The sequence below is a fragment of the Lepidochelys kempii genome, chromosome 9, assembly GCF_965140265.1.
Source record: "Lepidochelys kempii isolate rLepKem1 chromosome 9, rLepKem1.hap2, whole genome shotgun sequence".
In the NCBI taxonomy this organism is placed as follows: domain Eukaryota; kingdom Metazoa; phylum Chordata; order Testudines; family Cheloniidae; genus Lepidochelys; species Lepidochelys kempii.
Genome location: NC_133264.1, coordinates 1,593,620 through 1,614,439, shown reverse-complemented (window position 1 = coordinate 1,614,439; position 20,820 = coordinate 1,593,620). Strand labels below are relative to the sequence as shown.

The following is a 20,820-nucleotide window of genomic DNA, read 5'->3' as shown; positions in this document are numbered from 1 at the left end:
CAGAAGGGACCATTATGATCATCTAGTCTGACCTCCTGCACAATGCAGGCCACAGAATTTCACCCACCACTCCTAAAAAAGACCTCACACCTATATCTGTGCTATTGAAGTCCTCAAATTGTAGTTTGAAGACCTCAAGGAGCAGAGAATCCTCCAGCAAGTGACCCGTGCCCCATGCTACAGAGGAAGGCGAAAAACCTCCAGGGCCTTCCAATCTGCCCTGGAGGAAAATTCCTTCCCGACCCCAAATATGGCGATCAGCTAAACCCTGAGCATATGGGCAAGATTCATCAGCCAGATACTACAGAAAATTCTTTCCCGGGTAACTTGGATCTTACCCCATCTAAAAACCCATCACAGGCCATTGGGCCTATTTACCATGAATATTTAATTACCAAAACCATGTTATCCCATCATACCATCTCCTCCATAAACTTATCGAGTTTAATCTTAAAGCAAGATAGATTAAACTCGATAAGTTTATGGAGGAGATGGTATGATGGGATAACATGGTTTTGGTAATTAAATATTCATGGTAAATAGGCCCAATGGCCTGTGATGGGTTTTTAGATGGGGTAAGATCCAAGTTACCCGGGAAAGAATTTTCTGTAGTATCTGGCTGATGAATCTTGCCCATATGCTCAGGGTTTAGCTGATCGCCATATTTGGGGTCGGGAAGGAATTTTCCTCCAGGGCAGATTGGAAGGCCCTGGAGGTTTTTCGCCTTCCATCTTGTAGAGGGATTCTACACAGGGGGAGGGAGGGTTTCCACCCACAAGAGAGAAACTATATAAAGCCCTGAGAGACCCCTCCATTTTGTCTTCAGCTGGCTCAAGAGGTAGCCTCTCCACCCCCAAAGAATACCTGAAAGAAACTGGAACAAAGGACAGTACCTACAGGGGTGAGAGTGATTGCTGGACCCAGACTAGAAGGAGGCTAGTCTGTAAAAGAAGCTTATTGGAACATCTCTGAGGGTGAGATTTACCTGTATCACTTTCTTACTGTATTAGGCTTAGACTTGCGTGTTTTATTTTATTTTGCTTGGCAATGTACTTTGTTCGGTCTGTTACTACTTGGAACCACTTAAATCCTAAATTTTGTATTTAATAAAATCATTTTTTACTTATTAATTAACCCAGAGTATGTCTTTATACCTGGGGAGGGGGGGGGGGACAGCTGTGCATACCTCTCTATCAGTGTTATAGAGGGCGAACAATTTATGAGTTTACCCTGTATAAGCTTTATACAGGGTAAAATTGATTTATTTGGGGTTTGGACCCCATTGGCAGTTGGGTATCTGAGTGCTGGATACAGGAACACTTCTTAAGCTGTTTTCAGTTAAGCCTGCAGCTTTTGGGGAACAGGGTTCAGACCTGGGTCTGTGTTTGCAGCAGGCTGGCGTGTCTGGCACATCCAGGCAGGGCACTGACGTCCCAAGCTGGCCGGGAAAACAGGCTCAGAGGTAGTCTCAGCACATCAGGTGGCAGTCACAAAGGGGGTTTCTGTGGCCCAACCCGTCACAATGTCCATGTGAAGTGGCAAAGCCATGTGATAAATTGCAGAATTATGTGATAAATTCACTCCACACCTTTGTCTGCCTCCTCCTGCCCAGGAAACCTACTACTCTGGGCCCTATTCTAGCTTCCAAAATTCATTAACAGACAGCAGGTACCATTTTATTTTGAAATTAATCTGCCAGAGAAACTTCATCCTGAAAAACATGGCATCTTCCCTAAAATTACACCGGACCAAAGCCCAAGACAAGCAAGATCTAGCCTTGGGTCGTAACAAGCTTTTCTATACACAAGCTTTATATCATTGGAAGAGGGAAATTTCCAGTTTCCCAATGGGATCCATAACACCTACTTCTAGCCCCTGGAGTGCCAGAGACATTTTCGTATGTAATATATGTGGGAATAAGTAGAATGGATGCAATAATCTTGCTTTAATATGAAGATAGTGTTGCACAGCTTTGTCCCCATGTTTTGCACTTCTCCTGTTTATATCCTCTTCCTTTCTACAGGACTTGACATTGATTTAAGTAAGTAATTAATACCAGATATCCACTCATAACCTGCAATCCCTGATGCTCTAACCTCTCCATGTCACTTTGTAGTTTACTTCTGTCCTCTTCCATATAGACTATCTCTCCAATTTGGTGTTATCTGCACAACTGTTCATTGCTGAATTTATATAAAAGAAACATTGGAGAAAGACAGACATGAAAAGAGGTCCAGAGCTTTCTTAAGGGTTAGAAATGAGCAAAAAAACTGCTGGAAATCCCAGCAGTCCTGAACAAGGGCCACAACTAGAAGAAAGCATTACTGTTAGATGCGTGATGGATGCTGCACCATTGTGACAGAAGCTGCTCTGCACACCACTGACGGTAGCTTGAGAACCTCTATATTATGCTATACAAAACTCTAAGGCCAGTGCATCAACAGCCTCAGCTCACGGCCTTCCAAAACCTAGGTCTAATCAGTTCCTGAAATCTTCTATACAAAAGAAAACTACTGAATATACTCATTCATAAGGCGAATTTTTTTGGTAAAAAAGGGAAGCGTCGGAGAAGGGGGTTGGCTTATGAACGGGTATAGAGATGGAGAGGTTGAACATGCCCCTGCCCCACAACAGAGGGGGCAAGGAGAGGCAGCACAGCCAGCAGAGCCAGAAGGGAAGAGGTGGGGCCAGAGTCTCTCCACTTCCGGCCACGCTGCTCTCCCCCACAGCCTCTGAAGCAGCTGCAGCTCCAGGGCTCCCAAAGCCTCCTTCAAGTTTTCAATTTGCTTACAACTGGCAAACTACACCCATCATTTATTTATAAACCGTGATGCAAAGAAAGTAATATCACTAGCCCAAGAGCTGATAACTACTACCTCTAACTTTTCTGTTCAATCACTGCATTTACAAAACTAGAGCACATTCAGTGTACAAACTTACAGTTGTTCTCAGTAGCACCACTTCACAGTCTTTAAGTGTAGTCCTTTTGCACGTTGCTCTCACACGCCACTCAGGCATCCAGTAGAGGAGGAGGAGGAGGAAGCCACCAGTACAAAGCACCCCTATAGCAACTAAAACTAGCTTCCAGGGGCACCGATTATAACCATAAATCTCCTGTACGGAAACAGGGAAACAAATAATGAACAAAGATATCCTTAATTGCTTTGGCTGAAAAATTCAGTAGTAACCAGTTACAAACTGTGGCAGATAAATGTGTCATATTTCAAAGGTTTTTCCTCCTTTTCTTTGCTAGGGGGAGGGTTCAAAAAAGTTTATTTACTATAGTGTGGCAACTGCTTTGTTCAGTCTGATGCACATAGACTCATTAAAACCCATAGAAGTGCTAAACCCAATTTAAAAACACTGCAATACAGAAACAGACTCCTCCCCAGACTGCTGAGGGAGCTATGCAGGGAAACTTACGTTACAATCTAACCTTTAGTTTTTAAGGACCCAGTTCTGGTCCATGGTTCTGAAGATGTAAGGGAACATGGCATGCAAGCCTGCTCTACGCCCCAACAACAGCTGTGAACAGTTTAGTATTCTTCTTTCTGCTCACAATCAGACAACAAACTAGGGTGGATACAATTGATAATTTTTTGAAAAAAAAATTGATTTAAATCTTCTTTTTTATTTTATTTAAATTGCATAGTTTTTAAAAATAAACCTGTTAAAATGACATCTGAATTTAATATAAAATATGTTAAGACCTAAACTTACTAAAATATCTTAAAACAATAAAAAATATGCTGAATACATGAGCCTCTATCAAAATCTTTGAGTTAAAGACTGCTTTTCTATATGAAGAAAGAATCACAGGTAAAACATCTAATTTTTAGGTCAAGCTTTATAGATAGGGCACTATAGGTCATGTATTGTAGTAAGGGCTTGTTTTGTTTAATAAAAATAAATTTTAGATGCTGTTTTGGGTGTTTACTTAAATTTCAGTTACCATCCTAATGCAACTTGACACAAATCATGAGCAAAAGGTTAATTATCTATAAAATAGCATATCATTCACCATTTTCTAACATACTAAAATGTGCAATTAATAATAATCTGAACATATTAAGCTGTATAATTGCTTCAGTAAATGTATATAGTTATAGTGTACCCTCCCAGGCCGCAAAAAGATGTACCAAATCTCGTGTAAAGGCTCTATTTAGCTGTAAATTAGCATGTTTTAACAGTTATTATGCAATCAACGAAAAAGCATCTTCTTTAGAAAATAACAAGTAGAAGTTGATCCAAATCGAGGACTTAAATCAACATTGTCTACTTGGAGATTTAATGCATGATTTAAATTGCTGATTTAAATCAGGCTGACTGACAAATGGTTTTCATTCTCTGGGGAGGAAATAAAAAGGGGGTAGTTGGGAATGGGAGGAAGGAATGAACTACGTTACTCTTATTTCATCTTAAAATGTAATACAGCCAAGCCTCTAATCGTAAGAAGGTACTTCTCACCCAAATGATACTTGGGAACATATTGTTTTGGAAGTAGGGCTACCCACTGTAACGCTTATGTACAGCTGGTGAAACACTAGCATGAGACACAGCCAAAAAAAACCCCAACCACGCTCCAAAGACAGCAGTTACTGTGGCAACTGGAGAAAGTCCACTCACCTCCTAGTAGGAAGCAATATTCAGAGTACTCTCTTGTTACAATGAAGAACAAATTACACAAAAATATGAAGTGCCTCTTAGGATAATAAATTAACAATCAAGGGTAAGTCCTATCACTATCTGGGTACAGCCTGAGGCACAAAAATTTGGCTGAGTGTTTCCGTGCAGTAACTCAAAGGAAACTTTCAGATGCTGAGCGGTATTTCCTCTGTCTCATATTACATGGAACAAATTTCCTGTTCTGTAGTATCAGTAAAATGGAAGCGATCTTTGAGACCCACCAGCATCATTCACATTTATGAAAATATTAACACCTAAAGGTATCTGCAAAATCTCTTTTTGAAACATCATCACACTCTAATTGCTAGAACTCATTTATTTTCGTCAAAAGGTTGGGGTTTTTTAGGGTTTTGACCGGAACAGTCCCTTCTTTAAGCCCTGTTCCAGCCATCCCGACTTTTTTGGCAAAAATGGGTGTTTGTCCCATTTATTCTTGCCAACGTGATCAGCTGGCAAGTGCCAACGGGACCAATGCAAATGGGACACGTACAAATGGGACAAATGCTCAGTTTTGTCAAAAAAGTTGGATGCAGAGGAACATGCTGGGTGGGGCTGAGCTACAATGCCAGCCCCGGGTGCAGGGGATGGGGGTCGGGGGAGGGGGGAGAATGATGCAGGGCTCGGGCAAGCAGCAACGCCAGCCCCAGCCTTGCACGGGGAGCAGGTGTGCTCAGGCAAGTGGCTCGGGCCAGCCCCTCACAAGGGCGGGGGGGTTGGGTCAGTCTAGCCCCACACAGTGTCCCGTTTTCCCTTTGGGAAATATGGTCACCATATTCTTGGGACAGGAACTGCATCTGGGTAAGTGTGCCAAGTGTGTGCACAGAGCACAACCAGGCCCACAGCTCTAGCCAGGCTCCCTACCACAAGGGAGCAGGGCCACAATTTGTTTTTATGAAACACTTCACTGCAATTTTCCTTTCAAAGGGTATTGAGAAGTAAAATACACTGTGGGACTGGTTAGAGTTTTGGCTGTACAGATCTGCTTGGTTCTTCATACTCTCTTTAGGAGTTTGAATAAATGGAAATTCGTACCCCAAGATTAGTCCTCTATGATTCCAGAAGGGGCTCATGAGGACTGTGCCTAAAGCAATATGCCCCAAACAGAAAAGCAACATTTTCTTCAATTTGTGAAACGAGACCGTAAAACTGATTACCATCTCATCCTCCTCGCCTGTATTGACAGTCTTCTTTTCTTCCTTTTCCATGTTTACTGAGATGTGGAACTTCTCAACTTCAGATACCGGAAGACCTCTAGCAAGAGAAGTATTAAAAAAAACCCAGTTGAAGCCATATTTTGACTACTGTGCACATGCATTAACTTTTGATGTTTCACTGGCATAACTACATTCACAACATGCATGTACATGAAATGCACGGACACCCAACCTGCTTTCATCTAATTCTTAACAGAATATGTGACCATAGTATATGTTAAAGTATTTTGCTGTTCAATAGACAAAAATGTCCACTAAAATAGTTAACTTTAAAAAAATATTTCAAAACCCAATCTTAGTCTAGAAGTCTATAAATTGTTATTTGACAAATGGAAACAGATATAACTAAAAATGCACTTCTAGCCACTTAGATGCCTCACTAATATTAGTGAGTTTATTCTCACAACACCCCTGTAACGTATGAAAATATCTTCATTTTAAAGATGCGGAACCAAGATATATAGAGATTAAATGATTTACCCAAGGGTCACACAGGAAATCTGTGGCAGAACCAAGAACTGAACCCAAATATCCTCACTCTAAGTTCAGTGCCCTGGCCATAAAGCCGTCCTTTAATTTCTACTTGAAATTGGCTGAAACCTCTAACTGCATTTTAATTTATTATTATTATATTCCAACATCAAAACTAAAGCACCTCAATAAACATACACACCATTATATATCCTTAGTATGAACTGTATTTTTAGATTCTTATGGAGATGGAAATGCACAGCTGGAGAGCAGTACTAAACAGAACACAAGAATTAGAAATTCTTATTTTTATTTATTTATTTATTTTGATATTGTGACAGCACCCAAGGGCCCCACACCACTCTAGGTGCTGAACAAATATACAGAAAGACAGTCACTGCCCAGACAAACCATTTCCAGACTCAAAAAAAGACAAGAAGTGAGTAACAAACAAAAGAGAAGGCGGAAAGTCGAGGGTGACAAGGGTAACAGTAGTTTGGTCACACAGTTATGTGAGTTTATTACGTGCCCACATTGATGTTTCTGTCTCATTAGAAAGGTGCTTTCTTTTACAATTAAATATTAACTATCCAATGGACATTCATCCTAGCCATAACAGATGGACAGTTTCTTGCAGGGTACACACCAGACATCAAGAATTGAGAAGTGGCTTGGAGGAGAAGTAGTGGCCATAGGATTATTTCCCCAGGAGTGCAGGGGGCTGGACTAGATGACCTCTCGAGGTCCCTTCCAGTCCTACGATTCTATGACAAGGGATAGTGTGGAAAAAACTGCATAGCAGTAGTCTCCAACCTTTTTATGCCCAAGGTCTGCTGGCATGGTTCTCATAACACAAGAACTAGGGGTCACCAAAATGAAATTAACAGGCAGCAGGTTTAAAACAAATGGAAGGCAGTATTTCTTCACACAACGCACAGTCAACCTGTGGAACTCCTTGCCAGAGGATGCTGTGAAGGCCAAGACTATAACAGGGTTCAAAAAAGAACTAGATAAATTCACGGAGGATAGATCCATCAATGGCTATTAGCCACGATGGGCAGGATTTGCCAGACCCTGGGAATGGGCGACAGGGGATGGATCACTTGATGATTATCTGTTCTGTTCATTGCCTCTGGGGCACCTGGCACAGGCCACTGTCAGAAGACAGGACACTGGGCTAGATGGACCTCTCCACCCCAGCCTCCAGTTACTCCTGCCCACATTTCTCAGCCCCACTGGCTCCCCATCTCCCTCCTTTTTCAGTCTCTTTGCCCAGCCCAGCCCAGTTCTCTCCTTTCCAGCATTCATCTGTATCTGCCCCCTCCAACTCCTTTCCTCACCCCACATGGGTTCCCAGTTCTCATCAAACTGCTTCCCTCTCTTGCTCCCTGTCTTTCCCTCACCCCACCAGCTCTCAGTCCCAATCCCCTTGCCCAGGCAGTGCCAGTGTCTGCCCCCTCTCCCCACCCCACTCCTTTCCATTTCTTGCCCCTTCTGCATTTGAATGAGGCAGCTTTTCCCTCCACACTGCTGAGAGGCGCCCTGCTCTCAGTTCCTATGCCCAGCCCCAGCCCCAACTGCAATTGCAGTGAAAGTCAGCCCTAGGCTGGAGCATGTCCAGTGAAGAGAGAATCTTCAGTGAATGTAGCCGCAAAGCCCTAGCAAGTCAAAATTGAGCATGTGTGAACTGCGATGTTTCAAAAACTTATCACTTGGCCAAATTTGGGCAGATTTTCATGTGGAAGGTGTCATAAATATAAAGGGAAGGGTAAACACCTTCAAATCCCTCCTGGCCAGAGGAAAAACCCTGTCACCTGTAAAGGGTTAAGAAGCTAGGATAACCTCGCTGGCACCTGACCACAATGACCAATGAGGAGACAAGATACTTTCAAAGCTGGAGTGGGGTGTTGCTTTTGCCGGGACCAGAGCAGGAATGCAGGTTAGAACTCCTGTAAAGGGCTAATAAGCAATCTAGTTAGAGATGCATTAGATTCTGTTTTTTTAAATGGCTGATAAAATAAGTTGTGCTGAATGGAATGTATATTCCTGTTTTTGTGTCTTTTTGTAACTTAAAGTTTTGCCTAGAGGGATTCTCTATGTTTTGAATCTGATTACCCTGTAAGGTATTTACCATCCTGATTTTACAGAGGTGATTCTTTTACTTTTTCTTCTATTAAAAGTCTTCTTGTAAGAAAACTGAATGCTTTGTCATTGTTCTTAAGATCCAAGAGTTTGGGTCTGTGTTCGCCTATGCAAATTGGTGAGGATTTTTATCAAGCCTTCCCCAGGAAAGGGGGTGTAGGGTTTGGGAGGATTTTGGGGGGAAAGACGTTTCCAAGCAGGCTCTTTCCCTGTTATATATTTGTTAGACACTTGGTAGTGGCAGCAATAAAGTCCAAGGGCAAAAGGTAAAATAGTTTGTACCTTGGGGAAGTTTTTACCTAAGCTGGTAAAAATAAGCGTAGGGGGTTTTTCATGCAGGACCCCACATCTGTACCATAGAGTTCAGAGTGGGGAAAGGAACCTTGACAGAAGGCAAAAGGCATATATATCCCTGCCACAAAAGCTACCTCTCGGCCAAAATTCAAGTCACTGCTCCAAAGCATAAGGATGCAAAAGCTTCTCAAAGAAGGTCACTGGAATTTTTTAGTATGGGCAAAACACCATGTTTTTCCCTAGCTTCATTCTCGGAAACGACTAAACCATTTTAGCTGAAATATCAACCCAAATGGTTAAAGTTTGGCAATGTTAAAAATGACTGAAAACAGGGTGAAGGGAACCATCAGGCAGCATTAATTGGGAGTGCTTGCATCCCCACCTATAACAGAACATGTATTATTGTATGCTTAGGCCTTGATCCCTCATGGAGAACAGTGCAGGCAGCCCATGTTCCAACACAGACAACCACTGAAGTCAACTGAGACCCAAATGGGTCCAGGAGTCCATCTGCAGGGAACTCCTTGCAGGATCAGGTTCTTAGATAATAATACAAGACTCACTAAGAAATAAAGATTAAAAATAATTTCTCTATTATCCTTTTTTTAAATAAACATCACTTCTAGTCAGCTGAATAACTGTGTCAATGTCCTCCCACATTCGTTTGAACCAAGTAAGTAACCTCTTTCTACAATATTAGTTGTCACAGTTCCAATGGAAGCAGAATCTCAACAAACAAATCATTCAGAAAAGTGTATTAACACCTAGTGTACTGTAGAGCTAGAGTGTCCCCATTTGTCTTCAAACTATGCTTTAGCACAATTCGTTGACATGGCTGCACAAGACAGGCCTCTGTAGAACACTGTGGAGCTAAAATGATTTCTCCTAATAAAAATATATGAATTTTAAAAGTCCAGTTGGACTACTTACTTTGGTCATGCATTCAAGGTGTCTACATTGCTAAAAATGCTTCCAGTCATAAAAATACAAATACGACAAACTCAATTTCCCATTCCACTGCTAAACTGACATTTTCACATGACCAACTAAAATCGAACTGTTGGCGTAAATTTCTATTACTCTAGTTTGACTTTACATATATTTTTTTTTAATTTCAGATGCACACCACTGCTCCATGGAGTACACAACAGTTAAAGTACTCTCTAAAACCAGGTATTTGAGTTTATTAAAATTGTCACATGCACGTTCTTCACTACACGGCAGATTAATTTTGAAGTCTGTTTAACTGAGGAAAACATCTTCGAAATGTTATTAGTAAAAAATGCCCTAAATTAATGAATGGTTTCTAACAAAACTGAACATTGGAATAACAACACATGTCAAATGCAAGTTTATGTACGCACCACAGATAAGTCACAGGATTTTTTTCAAATCAGTTTGTATAACCAGAAAAGTTTTTGGTACGTAATGAATTATAGTTTACAGTAAAGTTCACAGCAGTCGTGAGAAAAGATTTCCATTTCTCATGCTGGAACTAACTTGCTCCATCCCTAAACAAAACATGCATGTTACTCTGCTGCACTATCAGTGTCAGTGCCCGACGGCAGAGTCCGATTCTTGATGAGAACAAGAAGAACAGGAGGACTTGTGGCATCTTAGAGACTAACACATTTCTTTGAGCCTAAGGTTTCGTGGGCTACAGCTCCAGCCAAAGCAAACAGTTGCCAACACTGAGGGGCAGAAGAATAAATGGCACCGAGAAAGCACTGAGGGGGAGAGGAATAAATGGAATTTGATTATTCATATTTGCATATCTGTTTGCAAAACTGGGTCAGTTTAAATTCTTAAACTGGGAATCATTCCACAAACCACATGGCACAGATAAACAAAGTATTTTATTATACTGTTAGGCAGACAAAAAAGTAATAAAAAAGGCAAAGCATGCTGATACACCGTTTTCATTTTGGTACTGAAAATCCTGTTTCAGAAATAAGACTGTTACTTTAAAAATTAATAAAAATATAACAAACTACTCCCTCATACAAGTTCTATCTTCTTTACTAATACAAATATGCACATACCATGCTGTCTAGCCACCAGAACCCACAACAATAAATATATGCATTCCAATGTAAATACATGAACATGCCCTCACCCTATCAAATATCAGAAAGCTGCTGCAATTTGCAAATTAAATGTTCAATTCTGCAAACCTTGTCAACTATTTCCAATGGAACTCCCTGAGTAAAAACTACTCATGTGAATAAGAGTTTGCGGGACCAGGACACAACCTCAAATATTCAAACAGTTAGTACAAGTAGTGTGTCCTCAAAACTTTCCTAGCATGAACTAATGTTAAGCAGATAAAATTCCTTCATCTCACCACTACCAGCTGCTCTCCCCCTACATCTCCCCTCCCGCTAGCTGTGCTCCAGAGGAAGCAGCTCCTGGAATCTGAAGGCCCTCCAAAAGCAGGGAGTGGAAGCTTGCTCCACTCCCTGCTGCACAAATAAGTCATAGAAATCAGCAGAAACAGACACCTGCAAATAGCAGCTGTGGTAATGGATCAGCTCCCCTCTTTGCCAATCATGGCCCTGGTACAGAGCAAGGCACTTTGGTCTTCAGGCAGCCATGGACCTGAGGAAAATGCCAAGGTTCAGCTGGCTCTATCAACAGCATGGAGAAAAGAGAGTCAAGATTAGAAGGAAAGAGAATAAAGGAAAGCAGCGCGAACAGGAAGAGTGCCCCCCCCCAAAAAAAAGGAAGTTGAGGGAACCCAATAAAAGGCATAATGAAAGAGAGAGAGAAAAAATGACATGAGAAACAAGATGGCAGATGTGGAGAGAAAGAGAAAGCAAAGAAAAAGCAAGTAGCGACAGTTTAAGAATAGTTTTATTAATATGTTTTACTTATTCTAAATGCATCACAGTGAATACACATAGACACAAATTAAAAATTGTATCAAACTGGTTTAAGCGCTTATGTTCCTAGCATCTTGCCAATATAGTCCTCTGCTACAAAGCTGGGCAACATTAATAAATGTGATATTGTTAAAAGCGTTCTAGCCATGATACAAAGTGACTATATTCTCCTCCGAATATTCTCAATTCCTCATTTCAAACTTTAATTTGCACTAATGTGCAAACGAGGCAAAAAGGCACAAATATACATAATCTGTTAAATTTAACATTTCATGGTAATTTATCTATCAAAAGCCTTTTTAAAGTCTAAAGCCCAGGTACAGAACAAGGCCTGTATATTCAGTTGTCTTGCAAAGTAACACTAAAATAAGACACTAGCTAAAATATTGTTGACATAATACACTTAGACTTCTGTAAAGAATTTGACTTGCTACTGCACGATATTTTGATTGAAAAACTAAAACGATACAAAACTAACATGGAACACATTAAATGGGTTAAAAACTGGCTAACCATTAAGTCCAAAAATGCAATTATAAATAGGGAATGATCATCTGGTGTGTTTCTAGTGCGGTTCCATATGGTTCAGTTTTAGCTTATGCTATTTAATATTTTTATCAATGGCCTGGAAGAGAACAAAATCACTGAAAGTTTGGAGATGACACAAAGACTGGGGGAGTGGTAAATAATGAAGAGAAAAGGTCACTAATACAGAGCAATCCGGATTGCATGGAAAACTAGCACAAGCAAACAATATGCATTTTAATACAGCCAAATAGAAAGTCATACATCTAGGAACAAAGAAAGCAGGCCACACTTACAGGATGGGGGACTATCTGGGAAGCAGTGACTCTGAAAAAGCCTTGGGGTGGGGATGGGGGGCGAGGCTCATAGTGAATAATCAGCTGAACATGAGCTCCCAGTGCGACACTGTGGCCAAAAGGCTAATGCACTTCTTAGATGCATAAACATGGGACTACCAAGAAGAAGTAAGGAGGTTATATTACTTCGGTTCTGGGGGGGGGGGGGGGGGGGGGGGGGGGGGGGGGGGGGGGGGGGGGATTGGGGTTTCCACTTCTGGTGTCCACAATTCAAGAAGGATGTTGATAAATTGGAGAGGGTTCAGAGAAGAGCCATGAGATTAAAGGATTAGAAAACCTGCCTTAAAATGGACTCAAAGAACTCGACCTATTTAGTTAGTTGAACAAAAAGTAAGTTATGGGTGACTTCACATCATCGTTCACAAGTACCTACTTGGGGAACAAATATTTGCTAATGGGCTCTTCAGTCTAGCAGACACACGTATAAACAACCTCCAGTGACTGAAAGTTGAAGCTAAACAAATTCAGACTAGAAATAAGGTGCAAATGTTTAAGAGCGAGGGTGACTAACCACTGGAACAACTTACCAAGGGTTGTGGTGGATTCTTCATCATTGGCAATTTTTAAATCAAGACTGGATGTTTTTCTAAAAGATCTGCTCTAAGTCAAACAGGAATTAATTCAGGGAAGTCCTGTAGCCAGTGTTATGCAGGAGTTTGGTCGACATGATTACAGTCGTTCCTTCTGGCCTTAAAATCTAACTATGTGTTACAAGGACTTGAATCTTGTGCATCTGCCAAACCAAAGGTTCCTGAGAGGTGGGAACTACTTTGGAACCCATCAGAGTGGATGATTATTTTAATTAATTCCTTCTAACAACCATTAACTTTCACTTTACTGTGCTACATTTCATCTGCTGTCCTATTGCCCATTTTACTTTGCTTTGTTAGATCACTAATCTATCAACACATTAAATAGTGGAATCCAAATGAACAAATTTTGCCCCAATTTGCATCCTGTGCAACTTCATGTAAAACAACTGTGATGAACAGGAGGAAAGCTGGGGGGAAAACTGTCCCTGTCCTTTCTTTTATTCTGGTCTCAGGTATAACTAATGTTTGCTTTTATCTGTGATTCACCAAGATACAGACTAACACGGCTGTTACTCTGAAACCTGTCAAGATAGCAAGGTGATCAGTGAACTGTAAATCACCAAATAAAAGTCTCTCAGAAGAGGCTATTAAGGAACTTCGGTGACCATAGGGCTAGAGATACAGATCAGTTTTAACCCCTGATCCTTTCAGAGCTATAAGAGAAGAGTTAGGAAAAGCCAAGAGTAAACACTGAGGTATCTCAATCTCCCTATTATAATCAGTGATGTTCTAACAAGTTAGCCACACAGAGGAGAGGCTGAATAGTGGGGTTAGGGTTAGTCAAAATTAGGAAATACTGTGAGGAACACCAGAAGGGCCACAATTATACTCATATTGTTAGATCCAGCAATAATTTTTAATACAATTACCTCATTTCCTGAGCAACACATTCAACCAGTACAGTAGAACCTCAGAGTTACGAACACCTCGGGAATAGAGGTTGTTCGTAACTCTGAAATGTTCGTAACGCTGAACAAAATGTTATGGCTATTCTTTCAAAAGTTACAACTGAACACTGACTCCATACAGCTTTGAAACTTTATTATGCAGAAGAAAAATTCTGCTTTCCTTTTTTTTTTAAAAAGTAGTTTATTTTTAATATAGTCCTGTTCTGTATTTGTCTTTTTTTTTTTTTTTGGCGGGGGGGAGGGAGGGGGAGAATCTCTGCTGCTGCCTGATTGTGTACTTCTGGTTCCAATGTGTGGTGGACCGGTCAGTTCATACCTCTGGTGTTCATAACTCTGTGGTTCTACTGTACATATCACCCAGTGTTCCACATACTGTCCTTAACTTTCTGTTCAGTATGGAGTATAAGTTCTAATATGCAGAGCTCTGGCTACATCAAGGGTCACTTCTCTGACTAGCCATGGTAATTATAGTCGGGGTTGGATTTGCGATGGAAGCGGAGGGGAGAAATATTGGCACTCTTTCAACGTCTGCCCACAAAATAAACTCTGCCCACTTGATACCACTCAGACTATGTACTAATTCAAAATATTGAATCATGCAGGCTCTCTAGGCTCAGCTCTCCTCTGATGAGTTTAGTGCCTCAGCAATATAGCCACATGCTCTTCTGGGCTGGCCTCCTTGGCCTTAGCTCCTTCTTGTTTGTAGGGAAATAACCCATCCACTCAGTAAAAATGTCAATACATTATGCTGATCTGCATAATGTGATCCTTCCTCCCATATTTTGAAATGAGCGGTGAAATATTTAACAATGCTGATGTGTAAGGCTGGGATTTTCAAGTGAGTGTAAGGGAGTTAGGCACCCAACACTCACTGAAATTTAGTGGGTCCAACTCTAACGTATCACTTGCCTGGAGTTAACTCCTTTTCAAAGAAAGGAAGCAGCTCACCCCTCTCAGAGCTATTGCTGGAGCTCAACAGACATACTGTTCACTTTTCCAAAGTTTCATTAATAATCATAACAGTGCCTTTTTAAAATAGAATCATAGAATCATAGAATATCAGGGTTGGAAGGGACCCCAGAAGGTCATCTAGTCCAACCCCCTGCTCGAAGCAGGACCAATTCCCAGTTAAATCATCCCAGCCAGGGCTTTGTCAAGCCTGACCTTAAAAACCTCTAAGGAAGGAGATTCTACCACCTCCCTAGGTAACGCATTCCAGTGTTTCACTACCCTCTTAGTGAAAAAGTTTTTCCTAATATCCAATCTAAACCTCCCCCACTGCAACTTGAGACCATTACTCCTCGTTCTGTCATCTGCTACCATTGAGAACAGTCTAGAGCCATCCTCTTTGGAACCCCCTTTCAGGTAGTTGAAAGCAGCTATCAAATCCCCCCTCATTCTTCTCTTCTGCAGGCTAAACAATCCCAGCTCCCTCAGCCTCTCCTCATAACTCATGTGTTCCAGTCCCCTAATCATTTTTGTTGCCCTTCGCTGGACTCTCTCCAATTTATCCACATCCTTCTTGAAGTGTGGGGCCCAAAACTGGACACAGTACTCCAGATGAGGCCTCACCAATGTCGAATAGAGGGGAACGATCACGTCCCTCGATCTGCTCGCTATGCCCCTACTTATACATCCCAAAATGCCATTGGCCTTCTTGGCAACAAGGGCACACTGCTGACTCATATCCAGCTTCTCGTCCACTGCCACCCCTAGGTCCTTTTCCGCAGAACTGCTGCCTAGCCATTCGGTCCCTAGTCTGTAGCTGTGCATTGGGTTCTTCCGTCCTAAGTGCAGGACCCTGCACTTATCCTTATTGAACCTCATCAGATTTCTTTTGGCCCAATCCTCCAATTTGTCTAGGTCCTTCTGTATCCTATCCCTCCCCTCCAGCGTATCTACCACTCCTCCCAGTTTAGTATCATCCGCAAATTTGCTGAGAGTGCAATCCACACCATCCTCCAGATCATTTATGAAGATATTGAACAAAACCGGCCCCAGGACCGACCCTTGGGGCACTCCGCTTGATACCGGCTGCCAACTAGACATGGAGCCATTGATCACTACCCGTTGAGCCCGACAATCTAGTCAGAATACTTTATTTTGAAATGAAAGCTGAGATCCTGGAGAACAAAGCAGCTTGAGAGAAGTGCTAGTAGGCCATGCCGCTGTGTACCAGCCTAACTCATGCCCTGGTTACAGTTATCTAAGGACTTATACGGTCCTCATCACCACAGTATCCAAGCACCTACCATAGCAAGAACAAGACTGGTAGGAGCAGAGGACTGGGTTGTCTCAATAGCTGGCTCACAGGTATGGAACTCCAGACATCAGAATGATTCCAGCTCTCTCCAAAGGTCTTCCACCTTTGTTTGAATCTCTCTTTGCCTTTCCTTCTGTATACCCTCACTCCCACCAGAAGCCCAAGATCAGCAGTAAAGGAAAGTGAGAAGTCATGGTAAAATAAGTATGAAGAAGACCAAAAACAAACAAAAAAACCACAATGCAGGAAGAAATTGAAAATACTATCTTGATTTCTTGTATGCTTATGTAATTTTTGTTCACTGAGTCACCATTGTGACAGGCATAGTTCGATTGCAAACATCCATCAAAACCAGACAAATAGGCAACATGAAATTCAACACAGAAACAGGTCAGGCAATGCTAATTCGAAGGAACAATTTAAACCACTTGTGTACCCAGATGGGTTCCAAATTAATTGCATCCTCAGGAGATAAGCACAGGTATCACTGGACAGCTCAATGGTGAGTAACAGGCAAACTGTTTAATATACTAATACTGAAAATAAGCCATTATGTAAGTTAATGATACCCTCCTCTTTTGTACTAGAGTGTGCAGTTTTGGTCACCTCATCTTTAGAGAGTCAACAGAAATGGAACGTATAAACAGATGAGCAACAAAATATAGGGAAAGGGAACCTTTCATCCAAAGATTAAAAGACAATGGAATTATACTTATGAAAATTTGGAAAGAAGACAAGCGAGAAACAATATCATGAATGGTATAAAAAAGGACATTTGGACAATATTGCTTAAACTATCCCTTGAAAATTAAAGGCAACACATTCGAAACAGATAGAAGTAAATAATGATTGTGCAACACATAACCAGCCTTTGAAATACACTGACCTCAAGTTCAGCAGTATGATTTTTAAAAGGATTAAGGCAGTATATAAATGACATCTGCAGTTATACTAATTAAGGTAAAAGGCCTAGTAACCATTCTTCAGGACAAAAAATAATTATCAACTGGGGTCAGGAAGAAAGTTCTCGCATAGTAAAATTATGTGCATTACTGGGGGTGGATGGATGGGGTGAAACACTTTCTGAAGCATCAGATTTCAACCTTGGCTGTAGACAGAATACGGAAAGATCACTGGCCAGTATGGCAATTTATAATAAAATAACTGAAAGCTATAAACATTCAAATAGTATAAATAACAAAGATTTTTCTTACTTAACTGCATAACTGTTTGAAGAGAGCACTTGATGAAAGTTGCTAGAATCAACGTAACAAAGCAGCATATTTTTAAACTAGACACATAACAAAAATATAAAAAACTATACATTTCAAAAACACTTTTTTACTCATTTAGAAATGAATGAGATTCCTGAGGACCATTATTAGACTATTTCCTTTGGTTCTAAATCAACCTTCTAAGATTTTGTATAGTTTTTAGAGAACATCTGTAACAATTCTGTATGGAAAGGATTTTAAGTCAACAATGCTGAACATTTGTCACCCGTATGAGTAAACCTTAAAAAAAAAAGTTTCTGCTGAAAGCATGAGCAGTTGCCATAAGTTAAAGAACTGGAAAAACCAAGCTCACTGAAAATTGCAGAATGGTAGGAGAAAATGAGAGAACCCCTAATCTTGGGAAGGGTATCTCTACATAAGAGGAAAGAATGAAGTTTTGAAGAGAGACATTCCCAGTGCCTTGATGTATACAATACTACGTTCTAAGATAGCAACATAGACACCAGTATGGGGACGGGGGGGTATCGTTTTGTTTGTTTGAAGTGTTTTGCCATGTAGTTAGGTCTACTTACTATAGATCCTCCAATATCATCCCCTTCTTAGTCTGTTTAATTATGTAAGTATTTTTATTTTCTTAGTTTAATGGTGAAAAAAAGTAGTTAAATCTTAAACATCTTTTGTTCAACTGCTTCACAGATCTTTGGAACAACATCTAAGTAACAAAAAAAAGTTTCTCTTACCAGTAGCAGTCTATCAACCGTCAACTCCAAATGCTTTTGTTATCACAAGTTCCACGATGCAGTTCTTAATAACCGAGACCCTATCTACAAGGGAAGTCCTGCCAATGAACTATTTTGTCTAAAATCTAAAAAAGTCTCCAAGGGCTTTTCAAACTGTGTTATCAAAAGATTAAAATATCACAGTACATTTGGCACTGCTTGGGTTTGGGTTTTTTTATGGGGGGGTTTTTGGCGGGGGGGGGAAGGGAGGGAAGGGGAACAATTGAAAAACTTTAATTGGATTTGTACAGAGGATATGCCTCCAGCCACCAGACTGTTGGTACAGCTCACTCTATTCAAACCAGTACAACAGCTCACTAGGGTCCTAGGACGTAGTTTCATGTGCATGCATGAGCCCTGATGTTATCTGCATGGCTACACACATATAGGATATTATGCTTCTGACCAAACCCTTCCTTGTATTTACAGTGAGCAGCTTTGAGCTCAACATTTTTATATGACTAAGTACACAATACAAGACACACACACACACAACTCATCAGTGGGCACAGGTGAAGTCAAAAAATATATATTTTTTATTATTCTTTGCTCCACAAAAATGTTGTAAAAAAAGTTAATCAATGACATGGCCATGGTACACCCAATTAGAAACCCATTAGATCTTGTAGTGAGGTAAATGGGAGTTGGCTTGATCAATGCCTGAATAGGAAGACCTTCAAAGTGCTGCAAAAACTGGAGTTCATAATTCAAATGGTTACAAAGCACTCTTCCTTAGGAGTCAGAAATAAACCAGCATGGTGTTAAAGGACTCTGTGCTTGCTGGAAGTGCACTTTTCATAGAACATATAGAAGTCAAGTTACTATCCGATGAAGTGAGCTGTAGCTCACGAAAGCTTATGCTCAAATAAATTTGTTAGTCTCTAAGATACCACAAATACTCCTTTTCTTTATGCAAATACAGACTAACACGGCTGCTACTCTGAAACCTCTCAATAGATTCTAAAGGAACACCAAAAGGCAGGGGTATTAACTTATGTTCGTGGCTGAATGCATGTAATAACAGACGACCTATTTAAACCTAAAAATAAAACAATAGGTGGCTATCACACACAGGCAGAGCACAAAACAACAAGAATACTGGTCAGCAAGAAAAGCGGGGGGGGGGGGGGGGGGTGTCACAGAACACCACCTGTCTAATTATCGTTAAGAGAGACAAGGTAGGTGAGGTCATATCTTTTATGGGACCAACTTCTGTTGGTGAAAGAGAGAAGTTTTTGAGCATAAACATAGCTATTTCTTTAGATCTGAGAAAGGTAATTGGAAAATAGCCAGGGGTTGGATTTGGGATGGAAGTGGAGCTCAATACAAGTTGGATTTGGGATGGAAGTCACAGCTAAATGCAAGGTGGAACAAATAAGAACTTAACACATGTTGCAAGAGGCCATTCAAGATGAAGTTGGCAGATAACATCTCTAAGTCATAGGACAAAGAAGGGTTAGTATGTTACAGATTGTTGTAAACCTAAAATAACTATCAAAAAACCCTGATAACAGCCATGCAACACAAAAACATAAAGTGGAACCAACTACAACAACTCCACAACCTACAGTACAGTATCTCCAGGAGAAACCATGACATTGGGACTCAGCACATGGACATTACATGGCACTTCAACATCATCAGCTTACCAAGATTACCCCTCAGCAGAGCTGAACTATCTGTTCTCTCAAACAAACAGTACTTCTGCCCCACCACAGAACCGGATAGCATACTAATATGTGGAGAACTAGAAGAATTCTTTCACTGACTCCACCTCAAAGAATTCCTTCACAACAAAGACACTACCACCCACAACCACCATGTCCCTATGAACAGTCATAAGAAAAAAGAACCACCTGACTGGACACCCTACAGCAGACGAAACCATACGCTTGATCATTACATCGATTGCTTCAGGGGGGGAAAAAAACAACTGTGAAATCCTTAAATATCACAGCTGCCACAATCGCTCCATTCCCTAGCGGACAGCTATGCAGTCCTAGACATCCAACCACCACTTAGCCCTGGTCTACACTATGAGTTAAAACGGATTTAGCAGCGTTAGATTGGTTTAGCCCTGCACCTGTCCACACTACGAAGCCATTTTTTCCCCAACTTTAATGGCCCTTAAAACCGGTTTCTGTACTCCTCCCTGACGAGTGGATTAGTGCTGAAATCGACCTTGCTGGGTCCAATTTGGGATAGTGTGAACGCAATTCGATGGTATTGGCCTCCAGGAGCTATCCCAGACTGCTCCATTGTGACCACTCTGGACAGCACTCTCAACTTAGATGCACTGGCCAGGTAGACAAGAAAAGCCCCGCGACCTTTTGAATTTCATTTCCTGGTTGGCCAGCGTGGCAAGCTGATCAGCACATGTGACCATGCAGAGCTCTTCAGCACAGATGACCATGCAGTCCCAAAATCGCAAAAGAGCTCCAGCATGGACCGAACGGGAGGTACTGGATCTGA

The 20,820-nt window shown here is 41.1% G+C and overlaps 1 protein-coding gene across 7 annotated transcripts in view; it reads right to left on the bottom strand.

The window, feature by feature from the left end:
- The window catches only part of ATP13A3 (ATPase 13A3), a 105,720-nt gene that overhangs the window by 66,584 nt on the left and 18,316 nt on the right, over positions 1–20,820 (bottom strand). For 6 of the 7 annotated variants that reach the window (XM_073358999.1, XM_073358995.1, XM_073358998.1 and 3 more), the window contains 2 exons: positions 5,841–5,937; positions 2,941–3,114 (listed from right to left, as the gene is read on the bottom strand). In XM_073358999.1, coding sequence (XP_073215100.1) covers positions 2,941–3,114; positions 5,841–5,937 — 271 coding nt within the window. Of the gene's footprint in view, positions 1–2,940; positions 3,115–5,840; positions 5,938–18,309; positions 18,410–20,820 lie in introns of those variants that run through there. The other variant, XM_073359000.1, reaches the window with a different exon arrangement.